At 45.4% G+C, this 13,461-nt stretch overlaps 2 protein-coding genes across 8 annotated transcripts in view; one reads left to right on the top strand and one right to left on the bottom strand.

Moving 5' to 3' along the window:
• Positions 1-13,461, top strand: part of LOC310745974 (uncharacterized protein) — a 618,230-nt gene that overhangs the window by 499,755 nt on the left and 105,014 nt on the right. The window lies entirely within an intron of this gene.
• The window catches only part of LOC310745954 (uncharacterized protein), a 63,251-nt gene continuing 51,858 nt past the window's right edge, over positions 2,069-13,461 (bottom strand). For 4 of the 7 annotated variants that reach the window (XM_083579309.1, XM_083579319.1, XM_083579320.1 and 1 more), the window contains exons 5-6: positions 6,753-6,879; positions 2,069-6,661 (exon numbers count right to left, since the gene is read on the bottom strand). In XM_083579309.1, the coding sequence (XP_083435435.1) occupies positions 4,446-6,661; positions 6,753-6,879 (2,343 nt within the window). In that variant the 3' untranslated portion in view covers positions 2,069-4,445. Of the gene's footprint in view, positions 6,662-6,752; positions 6,880-8,928; positions 9,009-9,260; positions 9,343-9,541; positions 10,046-11,668; positions 11,799-13,032; positions 13,114-13,461 lie in introns of those variants that run through there. The other 3 variants (XM_083579310.1, XM_083579311.1, XM_083579322.1) reach the window with 3 other exon arrangements.

Genomic DNA, 13,461 nt, shown 5'->3' with positions numbered 1-13,461 from the left:
TGCACTTTGACGTGCTTTTGAACTGCTAGGTTGGCAGGAGCTGGGACTGAACAACAGGAGCTCACCCCGTTGTGGGGATTCAAACAACTGATCTTCTGATCAGCAAGTCCTAGGCTCAGTGGTTTAACCCACAGTGCCACCCATGTCCCTCAGGTCCTAGATAGCGGTTCCCAAACATTTTAGGGCCGCTACCCCCCCAACACCCCAGTGCCTCCTACCAGATAAAAGCATTATTCAGAATAGCCGTTTGCACAACCCACGAAGAAAGATAAAAACAATATAACGGTTGCATTTATTCAAAATCCAATTAAATATACGTAGTTTAATTAACTCATGAAAAAAACAATGAACCTGCTCAAGTGGTATCAGCTTTTCAAAGTCTGGGAGTTTACACTGCCACCCCTTTGCCTCTTAGTGCCCCCCAGGAACAAAACCCTTCAGGGGGGTGTCGCCCATTTTGGGGACGACTGTCCTAGAGGAGGCACAGGTTTTAAGTGTCGAGGTGGAGCATTCAAGGGGCGGAGCCTAAGGTTAACGAATAGTGAGCCACATCCATTGGTAATTCCAGGCCACCCCTTAGACAACTTGTATGTTGTTGTTTTCTAAAAAAGGGGGGGATTATATGTATATCCTAACCCATAAATACGATATTATTATCATAATACTAACGTAAGCATCTTTAGCCTACAACATTTTGTATTAAATAGGTAAAGGTAAAGCGACCCCTGACCATTAGGTCCAGTTGTGGCCGATACTGGGGTTGCGGCACTCATCTTGCTTTATTGGCCAAGGGAGCCAGTGTACAGCATCCGGGTCATGTGGCCAGCATGACTAAGCCGCTTCTGGGAAACCACAGCAGCGCACGGAAATGTGGCTCTGTGGTTTAACCCACAGCTCCACCCACGTCCCTTTATTGTTAGTAGGTAGGTGTAAAAAGTATTCCCTGGCTTTCTAGTTTCTATCACTTGGTCCAGAGTCAATACACCTGTTTCCATTAAATTTTTCCATAGTACCATCTATTTAGCAATTTTTAATATAGGGTTTCCCCACAGGGCAAGTTTGGCATGCGAGTATAGATCAACTTTATTTTTATTAGACAATATGTTCCATATCTTTCTAACTGACTTGGTTGTTTCTAGAGTCACCTGGGATTTCAAATATTTTGATCCTAGTACAGTGGTACCTCTGGATTCGAACAGGATCCATTCCGGAGCCCCGTTCGCATCCAGAAGCGAACGCAACCTGCGTCTGCGCATGTGCAGGTCGCGATTCGCCACTCCCGCGCATGCACGTGACGTCATTTTTACCGTCTGCACATGCGCGAATGGCGAAACCCAAAAGCGATCAACCTGAAGCACATTTAACCCGAGGTATGACTGTATTCTCCAGCCCACCCAAGGGGCTGTATGTGCATATTCTAAGGTCACCCACGTCGGAAAATTAAGACCAACAATGAGTTTCCAGTATTTAATACACGACAGTAGTATTTAATACATGACAGTAGATATGTATAAAGTAGATAAGTATAAAGTAAATAAATATAAAGACATTTCCTAAACAGGGAGTTTATCATTTGAAAACATGAGACATAGAAACTGCAAGTCCTCTCAAAATAAAATCTGGGAATTATATTCATTTTGAGGGCATTCCACCTTCTCCAAAGTGTAAGGTTCAATGACTTCTGTATATCAATATATGAAGGAATGTGCAATCAGATTTTGGCCTACTGGCATCAATTCCGATTGGACCAATTAACAGAATAATAGAATAGAATAACCTGATATTTTACCAAAAGCATCTATCATTTGAAATAAACCATAAAACTAGTTTATATTCAAATGTATTGTGAACTACTCTGTGAATCTCAGTGTTGTCTCATGGTGGAAGCCAAGCGTTCTAAGCAGATATTAAAAAGCGATGGCGAGATAGGACATCCTTGTTTGGTTCCTCAGGCCTGAGGAAAGGTGGCAGAGAGATTACCATTCCCTTTGACTCTTGATGTAGGTGCTTCATAGATTACGTTAATCCCTTTTAAGAGATCCAAAGGAAATTCAAATTTAAGTAAAACTACTTCCATGTACTGTTTACGGATTTTGTCAAAAGCCTTTTCAGCATCTAGTGATATAATTACAAACTGGTCTTTATCTTTATTTTGATCTACCAAATCCACCACTAATCTAATATTATCTGCAGTTTGTCTCGCTTTTATAAAGCCGGTCTGGTCACCCTTGACTGGCTATTACCTGATGAATTTGCTAGAGTCCTTCCCAAAGTGTCCAAAGCTCTTGGAAAAAATCCTCCATAAACTTAGTTGCCTGAGCCCAAGTAGGAGAATTGGTAACCCCATTACTATCCATGAGAGTTGAGATTCCAAAATAGTGAGGCTTTTACTTGAGTTGTTTTCACACAAGACAAGATGCATGTTCTCCCTCTGCTGCTGGCTTTCTAGCTGTGGCCTTGAAGCACACTCCTCCGATCCTCTCCCTGGTGCTGATCCTGCCTTCCCTTCCTGACAGCTGGGGACCTGAGCACTAAGGAAGTTCTCCGGCTGGTGCGGTGGTCAGTTTCCCTTGGATAGAACACCCATGTACTACTCAAAGACTTTTCATTCTTCCACTCTCCCTTCTCCTCTTCAGCAGTGCAATGCAGCAGCAGCAGCAGCAAAAAAAGCTGATCCTATTCTAGGCTGCAACAACAGAAGCACAGTGATTGGAGTGAGGGAAGAAATAGTCATGCTGTATTCCAACTTGGTTAGACTCCAACAGAGTTCTGTGTCCAGTTTTGGGCACCACAATTTAAGAAGGATATTGACAAGCTAGAACATGTGCAGAGGAGGGTGACCAAGATGATCAAGGGTCACATGGAAGATGGAGCAAGCTGTTTTCTGCTGCTCCACAGGGTAGGATCCAAATGGCTACACATCAGGAAGAAAATTCTGATGGTGACCTCTCCTTCCTTGCAGGTTCATCACCAGAGGTTGAACGACTATCTGTCAGGCATGCTTCAGCAGACATTCCATCACTGCCATGGCCCTGGTAGTCCCTTCCAACTCTACAATTCTCTGTTTCTATGCCTCTCCTGATAGGCATCCTTTGATGGGAAGTGAGTTGGGCTCTCTGACCGAAGCTCCGTCCACATTCTGAGCACCGTTAGGCTTTGTCCCCTGTGGGAATTCTTCCATGGACTGTGAGACTTGTCTTCTGGGCAAAGCTCTTCCCACATTCCAAGCACTTATATGGTGTCTCCTCCCTGTGAGTTCTTTCATGTGAAGTGAGACATCTCTTCCAACTGAAGCTCTTATATGGCTTCTCCGCTGTATGAATTCTATTTTTTTAATCTTTTTTTTAGATTTTTATTTTTTAACAATATCTATAATCATTACATTACATTCAGATTTCAATTTTCCCCTTCCCTGCGGACTTCCCTCAACTTCCATCACTGGTTTATTACATCTTATATTACATTCTGCTGTTTATATTTACTTCTATATTGTCATATTAAGTGTCCTATTTTTTGTAAAGAAAAATACAAATGTTTATTTAAATCCTGCCAATGACTCTTTGTTTTTGTTTCTGCAGATATGATGTAAAAGGTTCCCATTCTTTTTGAAAGTCACTATTGTCTTTTCCCCGACAGTTTATCTGTTAGCTTTGCCAACTCTGCATAGTTCATCAGCTTCTCTTGCCATTGTTCTGTAGCCTTATGAGGCTCTGCCCTCGGGTGGGGAAAAATATTGCGCCCGGGAAAGGGAAAATGGGAGTCAACAGACACTCAAGGAATCGTTTCAAAGAAAAAACTTTATTTCTACCATCCACGAACTGGTAGAAGGAGCAAGTGTGATAGTTCACAAACAAGCACGAGTTCACAGCCATTTGCACAGAGTATATATTTCCCTTCCACTTCCCTCCCCTTTCTCCTCCTTCTGAAAAGTTTCTGCCCCATGTGTCTCCTTAGCATGAACAGAAAGTTCCTGTCTCGGGACTATTTTGGACTCTTGGCACCCTTCCCAGGAAAGGGGAATGAGAGCGGTTCAGCATGTCCAAAGATGTTGCAACTGAATGAGATAAAAGTCAGTTCTCAGGCTTGAGTACTCTTGGCAATGACAGAGCCTATTCATTAGCTTTTTGAAGCCTTCTCGTACCGATAAAAGAATAACATTTTTCCTATGCATCTTGTGAGAAAAGCAGAGAAGAGCAGAGAAAAGCTGTTTTGGATATCTTTTAGAAGACAAAAGGAATTTTGGACAGTTTTGAGGCCTGGGGTGATTATTGGGGGGGGGTGACTTCAGGCCTAGGTGGGGTCAGCTATCCTCACCTCCTTCAGTTCCTTTGATGATATTTCCCCAGTCTTCCAGTTCTGGAAGACTGGTCCGCTGTATAAATTATTTGCTGGGAAGTGAGATGGGCGCTTTGAATGAAGCTCTTTCCACATTATGAGCACTAGTATCATTTGTCTCCTGTGTGAATTCTTTGATGGACGGAGAGCTGGGCGCTCTGACTGAACCTTTTTTTACATTCAAAGCACTCATACGGTTTCTCCCCTGTATGAATTCTTTGATGGGCTGTTAGATTGACCTTCCAAGCGAAGCTCTTTCCACATTCCATGCACTGATATGGTTTGTCCTTGCTGTGAGTTCTCTGATGCGAACTGAGATGGGAGTACCGACTGAAGCTCTTTCCACATTCCAAGCACTGAAATGGCTTCTCACCTGTATGGATTCTTTGATGGGACACGAGACCAATTCTCTGACTGAATCTCTTCCCACATTCCAAGCACTCAAAGGGCTTCTCCCCTGTATGGATTCTTTGATGCCGCATGAGACCAATTCTCTGACTGAATCTCTTCCCACATTCCAAGCACTCAAAGGGCTTCTCCCCTGTATGGATTCTTTGATGCCGCATGAGAGATGCTTTATGAGTGAAGCTCTTCCCACATTCCAGGCACTCAAAGGGCTTCTCCCCTGTATGGATTCTTTGATGGGACACGAGACCAATTCTCTGACTGAATCTCTTCCCACATTCCAAGCACTCAAAGGGCTTCTCCCCTGTATGGATTCTTTGATGCCGCATGAGATCTGCTTTATGGGTGAAGATCTTCCCACATTCCAAGCACTCAAACAGCTTCTCCCCTGTATGGATTCTTTGATGGTACACAAGACCTGCTCTTTGAATGAAGCTCTTCCCACATTCCAAGCACTCAAAGGGCTTCTCCCCTGTATGAGTTCTTTGATGTGAAGCCAGACAATCCTTCCGGCTAAAGCTCTTCCCACATTCCATGCACTGATATCCTTTCTCCTTGCTGTGACTTCTTTCATGTGAAGTGAGACTGCTCTTCTGACTGAAGCTCCTCCCACATTCCAAGCACTCATACGGTTTTTCCCCTGTATGAATTCTTTGATGGGAAGTCAGACTTTCCTTCTGAATGAAGCTCTTTCCACATTCCAAGCACTGAAAAGCCTTTTCCGCTGTATGAGTTGTTTGATGGGATGAGAGACTTCTTTTCTGGATGAAGCTCTTTCCACATTCCAAACACTGATATGGTTTCGCCCCTGTATGAATTATTTTATGGCCTGTGAGACTTCTTTTCTGGATGAAGCTCTTTCCACATTCCAAACACTGATATGGTTTCTCCCCTGTATGAATTCTTTGATGGGTTGTGAGATGGGCACTCTGACTGAACCTCTTTCCACATTCCAAGCACTGATATAATTTCTCCCCTGTATGAATTCTTTGATGGGAAGTCAGACTGTCCTCCCGGGTGAAGCTCCTTCCACATTCCAAACACTGATATGGTTTCTCTCCAGTATGAATTCTTTGATGAAGAGTGAAATGATGCTTCTGACTGAAGCTCTTTCCACATTTCATGCACTTATAGGGATTCTCCTTGCTGTGAGTTCTTTGATGGCCTGTGAGACTTATCTTCCGGATGAAGCTCTTTCCACATTCCAAGCACTGATATGGTTTCTCCCCTGTATGAATTCTTTCATGGGCTGTTAGACTGACCTTACAGGCGAGGCTCTTTCCACATTCCAAGCACTTATAGGGTTTCTCCACGCTGTGAGTTCTTTTATGGGAACGGAGATAGGATTTCCGAATGAAGCTCTTTCCACATTCCAAGCACTGGTATGGTTTCTCCCCTGTATGAATTCTTTGATGAAGATTGAGATTATCCTTCCGACTGAAGCTCTTTCCACATTCCATGCACTGATACGATTTGTCCTTGCCATGAGTTCTTTGATGAGAACTGAGATTGTAGTACCAACTGAAGCTCTTTCCACATTCCAAGCACTGATATGGTTTCTCCCCTGTATGAATTCTTTCATGGGCTGTTAGATTGACCTTCCAAGTGAAGCTCTTTCCACATTCCAAGCACTTATAGGGTTTCTCCACGCTGTGAGTTCTTTTATGGGAACGGAGATAGGATTTCTGAATGAAGCTCTTTCCACATTCCAAGCACTGATATGGTTTCTCCCCTGTATGAATTCTTTGATGAAGAGTGAGATGATCCTTCCGACTGAAGCTCTTTCCACATTCCAAGCACTGATAGGGTTTCTCCCCTGTATGAATTCTTCTGAAGCTTTCTATACGCTCCAAATATTGATACCGCTTCTCCATTGTGTAGATTTGGTCTCCCTCATTCTTCCTTTCTGATTCATCACCATCTGCAACAAAAAAGAAACGGATCACAGCCTCAGGGACTGAATTTCAAAAAGAATTCCAAAAGAGATATTGTAATCCAAAAGGCAGCCTTACCAAGAGACTCCATGATCCCACGATTCTCCTCCATTACTTCCTTATACAGAGCTCTTTGGTCAGGATCCAGCAACTCCCATTCCTCATCTGTGAAATGAACAGCTACATCTTCAAAGCACACCAGACCCTAAAATAAAAAGGGAAAGGTCCCCTTCTTAGACAACATACAGATTATCTACTACACATTGCTCTGTTGTTTTCTGCCTGTTCATTGCTGTTTTGTTTTAATGTAATTGTTTTGCTGTACATTTTTATTATGGATGCATATTTTAATGTTTTAACAAAACTGTTTTTGTGTGTGTATTTTAATGACTGGTATTAAGCTTTTGGAGGAATGGATGGAATGCCACATGGCATACCGTATTTTTTTTCAAATACCGTATTTTTCTCTCTATAACGCGCACATTTTTTCTCCTACAAAGTAAGGGAAAATGTCTGTGCGTGTTATTGAGCGAATGTGTGGTCCCTGGAGCCGACTGACCCGAGTGCACAGGCAAAAATCAGATCGCGCGGAGGAGGGAAGGCTGCAGAAGTGAGGCTGCTGCTTTCCTGCATTCTGCCTCAAGGTCTTACTGCCCACCCGCTTCTGTTTTCGGTTGCTGTGTTTGCTCAAACGCAACAAAGAGCAGGGAAATCCCCTGCCCTCCTGGCAAGCAGAGGGGAAAGGAAAGGACTGTGTCCTTCCTTCTAATTCCTTCCTAGTCACACTGCGCGCAGGCTCCAGCCCACCCGGCTCAGGTTCTGTCGGCTAGGAGCGCAGCCGACAGCCACCACCTCCTCCTCTCCGTGCTCCAGTGCTGCGTCCAGCATTCTAGGGACTCGCAGGCAGCCGGAAAACATGCAGGTTGGGGGGGGGGGAAGGCTGGCTTGGGAGGGGGGAACTTTTGCCTTCCTTTCCTCCCTCCCGTTAAACCCCTCTCCTGCATTGTTAGCCAGCTGCTTCTCCGCACACCCCTCTCGTGCTCCTTGTCCCTTCTGTTTTTCCTTCCCTCCCCGCTTAAAACGTGGTAACAAAGCACGGATCCACATGGATCCTCAGGATCTTTGCATTGGGTCACCCCAAATTCACCATCAGATCACATAGCATGTCCATGGCTACAGCCTGCACCAAAAAAATCACGCACCCACTGTTGCCTGGGGCTGCAATGGTGCAAAAACGTGGTTACAAAGCATGGATCCACATGGATCCTCGGGATCTTTGCATTGGGTCACCCCAAATTCACCATCAGATCACATAGCATGTCCATGGCTACAGCCTGCACCAAAAATATCACGCACCCACTGTTGCCTGGGGCTGCAATGGTGCAAAAACGTGGTTACAATGCGCAGGTCCACATGGATTCTCAGGATTTTTGCATTGGCCTACCCCAAACTCACCGTCAAATCACGTCTGTGGCCACAGCATGAAGTACAAAAATGATACATCCACTATTTCTTTCAGAATTTTTTTTTCTTTCTGAAAGTTCTTTCAGAATTTTTTTCCTCCTCTAAAAACTACGTGCGTGTTATGGTCAGGTGTGTGTTATAGAGCGAAAAATACGGTAATTCTCTCTGCTCATCGATTCCAGTTTCCCAGATGGAAGGATCCTCTCTTTGCTCTCCCCATCTACTGTTCTGGAGGTGGGGGGAACCTTCACAATGCATTAAAGTCAACTTCAGGGGGTACTGCGGGTCACGGGGAGGGGAATGAGGGGAAAGGTGAATTCTGGCCACTGTTTTTATGATTTGTCAACTATTTAGAAGCCTATTTTAGCATTAAATGTTAAATCTGTAAATAAAACTGCAACTACTGATAAATAATACAGTGGTACCTCGTATTACATACGCTTCAGGTTAAAGACTCCGCTAACCCAGAAATAGTGCTTCAGGTTAAGAACTTAGCTTCAGGATAAGAACAGAAATCGTGCTCCGGCGGCGCAGTGGCAGCAGGAGGCCCCATTAGCTAAAGTGGTGCTTCAGGTTAAGAACAGTTTCAGGTTAAGAACGGACCTCCAGAACGAATTAAGTACGTAACCAGAGGTACCACTGTATTAGCAACATTCAGGAGGCTAGTCAACGTGAGGTGATTGTTCACCATTCTCAGAACATAAGGCTCCTGCAATGGCCTTTACTGCCAAGAGAAGGAGGAGAGAGATTCATTAGGGACTCTTTCGCCACAATCCTTCATTCCCCCTACCTGATCTGGTTCCGTGGCTGCTGCATCTCTGCCTTCATGCAAAGATGGATAAGCATCTCTTGCCAGCATCATTCTGTCACCTGTGAGAGACAAAGGTAAGTGGCAGGCCATTTTCACATCCTTCTCTTAGAGGTGAAGCAGTGCATCTCTAATTATAGGTGGGCATTTAAAAAAGTCTCACCTACTGAGTGCATTTTGACATTTGTATCTTAGCTAGGTAAAAATACATGTCCCCACTTTGGGCTCTTGGCCCCTAGTGTCCTCCCCACAGATTAGTGGCAAAATCTACAGAATGTGTGACCAAATGGGAAAAAACCCTCCTTCCTCCTTACCCAGTGGCCTCTCTTTGGTCTCCAATGGAGTCATCTCTGCTTCAGAGGAATCCAGGCCCGTTTCTGCAAAGATAATCTTTCCCTGAAAGGGCAAATGGATTGGAAGCAGAGAATGGAGAGAAACATTAGAAAAGGACTGGGAGAGGCAAAAGTTTTAGGGGTACCCGATATCATTCCTTGGAGGCTTTCCAAAAAAGGTTGGGGGATTAAGAGAGAATTTTGGGATACTCTCTCTCATGTTCAGAGCTCCTTGGGAGTATCCAGAGGAAAGTCTCTCTCACCTGCTGCTCTGCCTGCTTCCTCTCCTCTGCCTGACTCAGGAGGAATCCTTCGGCCAGGGCCACCGCCTGGGAACTGGTCTCCGCTCCACATTCCCTCACCCAGCTCTCCATCTCTGGCGGAAGGACAGCCAGGAACTGCTCCAAGATCACAAGATCCAGCATCTCAGCTTTTGTGTGCCTTGCTGGCTTCAGCCACCGATGGTCAAGGTTGTAGAGTCGGCTGCAAACCTCTCGAGGTCCTTGGGCCTCCTGGTAGCAGAACGGCCTGAAATTTTGTCTCTGCACTTCTGAGCTGAAGGTGTCCTCCTCACCCAGGATCTTCTGCATGGAGCTATCCCAGAATCCCCCACTGCTCCCAGTTTGGATGGCATGGCCTCTTCCTGCTTCAGGGCCAGCGGACTCTGATTCATCCATCTGGGCTCTGGAATCCCCCAAGAGATTGGAAGAAAGCTCTTGGTCCTACTGCCAAGTTCTGTCTTTCCTAAGTAGAGGCCTTTGCAAATCCTACAAAGCAAATACATTGTTCTGTTATGAAATTGATACACAGCAAGGAAAAGAAAAAGATTCCCGGAATCTTATTAGGAACCAGCTGGATTGCAACACATCCCAGACTCTGAACTTTCTTTTTCAAAAAAGGAAAAGGAGAAGCCGGCGTCCAGCCCTACTAGACGTTACTATGCAAAATGTGCAGGAAACATTGGGAAGGTATGTCAAATGAATCAGCCTAGTTGCTCCTGCCTTTCAGTGTTTTCAGTCAATGAAAGAAGTCAGAACTGTGATTGACAAGTGAGTCATTTGTACAAGTGTAATTTTGAGACTAGGCTAGAGCTCTGCAGCTGCTGCAACCTTCCAACAGTTTGACCTCAGCCCCAAAGGCACACTCTCCCATTGTCTCCTGAGACAAATGGATGCCAACCAACCAACCAACCCACCCTGGGATCCTCAATAACTGCTCTCCCTCCCTACCACAGTTCAGTGACCATTTCCTTCCTGCTTCTGTCTCATTTTCTAGCCACTTGGAATGTGCAAGTGGTACAAGTTCTCAAGACAAACTGCTGGGGTGGAATCCCCTTTTCTTAGGTCTGAGGGTCAAAGGATAGCACTATAAACAAGTGAGAAGGGCTCACATTCCTCCTATGATTGTAAATAAATTCTGTTTGTAAGTGCCCCTTTCCAGCTCCGGCCAGCTTGCCAACCACTGTCCCCTTGGAGCAGAGATGACATGGCCAGGGTACTCTCTGCTGTGGATCAGATAGGATCATCGCAATGCCCTCTAAGTGGAACTGCTCTTGAGGATGGTTCAGAATCTGCTCCAGATTGTTGGCTGGGCTCCCTTTCTTTATGAAGGGCATTTATTTCCTCCCTTTTTCTCCAAGGAGCATCCATGGGTCTACTCCATCTCATTGAATTCCTCCCATTACAACCCCTAAGAACACATTTAATTCCCGTTTTAAAACAGCTGCATTGGTGGTCCCTTCATTTCCAGGTCCAATTCAAAGTTATCACAGGAGTATAATATAATAATAGGAATTTATTATTTACACCTCACCCATTTGGCTGGGTTTCCCCAGCCCCTCTGGGAGGCTCCCAACCAAATATTAAAAACACAATACAGCATTAAACATTAAAAACTGCCCTAAACCGGGCTGCCTTCAGGAGGGGTTCACAGCCCCCCCCCTCAAAATTTGTGAAGAACCACCTTCTTCCCTACAGATCCTTTTGGCTGTGAAATTTGGCAGAGGGGGCCCTCTTGGTAGTTTCACCCCCTTGAGAGTCTTGGTTGGCCCAAGAGAGGGCATCCTGGGGGCAGACCCCCCCTTGAGGGATTCCCTCCCCCCACAGGCACCTCCCCCTCTTTCCCAAGGCCTCTGACAACGGAGGACCCAGCCTATTCCTCTGATTATTATTTGTTTTGACGCTTAAAAATATTTTTAAATTATTGCAATCTGCTATGGAACAGTGGTAATAGTAGTGAAAATACCAACAAACAATAATAAAAATAATAATAACATAAAGCCTCAAGCATGGGAAAAAAGCCTCAAGTTACACACAGACGTTCCAGAAACGGGGGTGTGGGGTGTTTGGAATCTGCAGTTTTGAGCATTTGCCTCAATCTCAGGCGCTGACCTCTAATAATGAACCATATGTTGCAGATATTCCTGTAAACTAATTGGGAAATACAAATGACAAGAGAAGACTCGGTCAGTTTATCTGTAACCTTTCATTTTCCTAGTTTTCTCCTTTTGCTTCATCTCATGAGGTATTTTCCCTCAGAGCCAGAGCAGAGTGTGGGGGTGCAGTGCCTCCGAGGTTCCAGCAGAGGGCGGGAGCCTCTCTCTCTCTCTCTCTCTGATTGGCTGCCAGCCCTTTTGGAGGGAAAATCCGAGGAGCCCTTTCTGAGGGAGAGAGTTGGGCAGGGCCTGATCTGAGAGGGGAGAGGGGTATTATTATTATTATTATTATTATTATTATTATTATTATTATTATTATTCGGAGAGGCTCTTTTCTGTGGGAGAACTGGCTCTGATCTGGGGAGAATCTCTATAGCCAGAAGAAGGAGTCTCACAGCTTAGATAGGAAGACGGCCCAGTGGAGGGTCTGGGGAGAGTATGGAGGCAGGATTTAATCTAGAGGGCTGAGTCTGAGGCAGGAGAGGGAGAATCTGTGGGAAGACCGACTAAACCAGGGTCTCCTTCCAGTCAGGAGGGGAGAGATCTCCCAGGAAAAGAAGACCCCCAAACCAAGAACAAGGGCTGAGGGGATCCCCTGGGTCTGTGGGAAATCCCTAAGGAGAGGGATGGCTAAGAGAGAGGCGGACCGGCGAAAAATGCCCCTCGCTCAGGAACCAAAGTATTAGGCTGAGAAGGAAGCTGTGCTGCAGTAAAAGTATTTAAGTGTAACCCTGGTCGTAACTAAGTAAATGAACAGAAACAGAGTTAATTCTTTTACCTCCTATGGTAGAAACCCGAACTTCCAACTGAAGTGCAACAAGTGAGCTTTTAGCAACTGAAGTTTAAGAAAAGCTGTGCATGTACTACAGTGAGATCTTTCTATTTAGTTTAAGTAATAAGCCAACTTTTATTTGAAAGAATGCACCTCCTGACCCCAAATTTGTTTCATGGACCTCTTCTTTTGTAAATAAAACTGTTCTTGTTCGTTCAGCTCTTTCCTAAGACTCTAAATCACTAAGTTTCCCCTCTCACAAGATCTTCACAAGGTAGCCTGTGGGAAATTGCAGAAATTCGTGTGATTTGCATACCATGAAGTGGGTCCTCTATATTTAATGGGGGGCAGTTAGCGGAGTGAATCCACTCCTTTATTAGTTGATGGTCATTGGTGGGATCCAAGAGCCCAAAGCAGGGTGCATCAATTTTCACATAACTAAAATATGAAATGGCTGCCAATGTCCAAATGCCCTCGGCCCGTGAGGCTTTTTCTGTGGCCCATCTCTCGTTCGCCATGCGCAGCTCCACCTCTGACTTCTCATTCACCTTTCTGTCTCACAGATGGCGGAGGGATTCTGGCAAGACCGCCTCATCCATCTTTTCTTGGTGGCGGAGGAGAAGTCACGGCTGTGGAACCAGATGAGGTGGGGAGAAGGAGCATGGGGGGGGAGGCTGGGGGGGTGTAATGAGGTGGGTCTGCTATATTTAATGGGGGCCAGTTGGCGGGGTGAATCCGCTACACATGCGGGGGGGGGGGTAAAGCTTAATACTCAACTGTCCCTCAGACCTTGTGGGGGGCAGGACTATATTGGGGGGGGAATTCCTATGCCCCACAAATAACCCAGAGATGCATTTTCAATAAAAGGACACATTCTGGATTCACCCCGCCTCCTCCAAGCAGGAAGAGACCCCCCCCCCACTCCTGGAGGGAGGCACTGACCCCTCCCTGGCCCAGCCAGCCCCTCCTCCCTGCTC

Source organism: Podarcis filfolensis (assembly GCF_964270895.1).
Source record: "Podarcis filfolensis genome assembly, chromosome: 12".
NCBI lineage: Eukaryota > Metazoa > Chordata > Lepidosauria > Squamata > Lacertidae > Podarcis > Podarcis filfolensis.
Note: the sequence above shows the minus strand (reverse complement) of the source record. Positions and strands in the feature narration are given on the sequence as shown.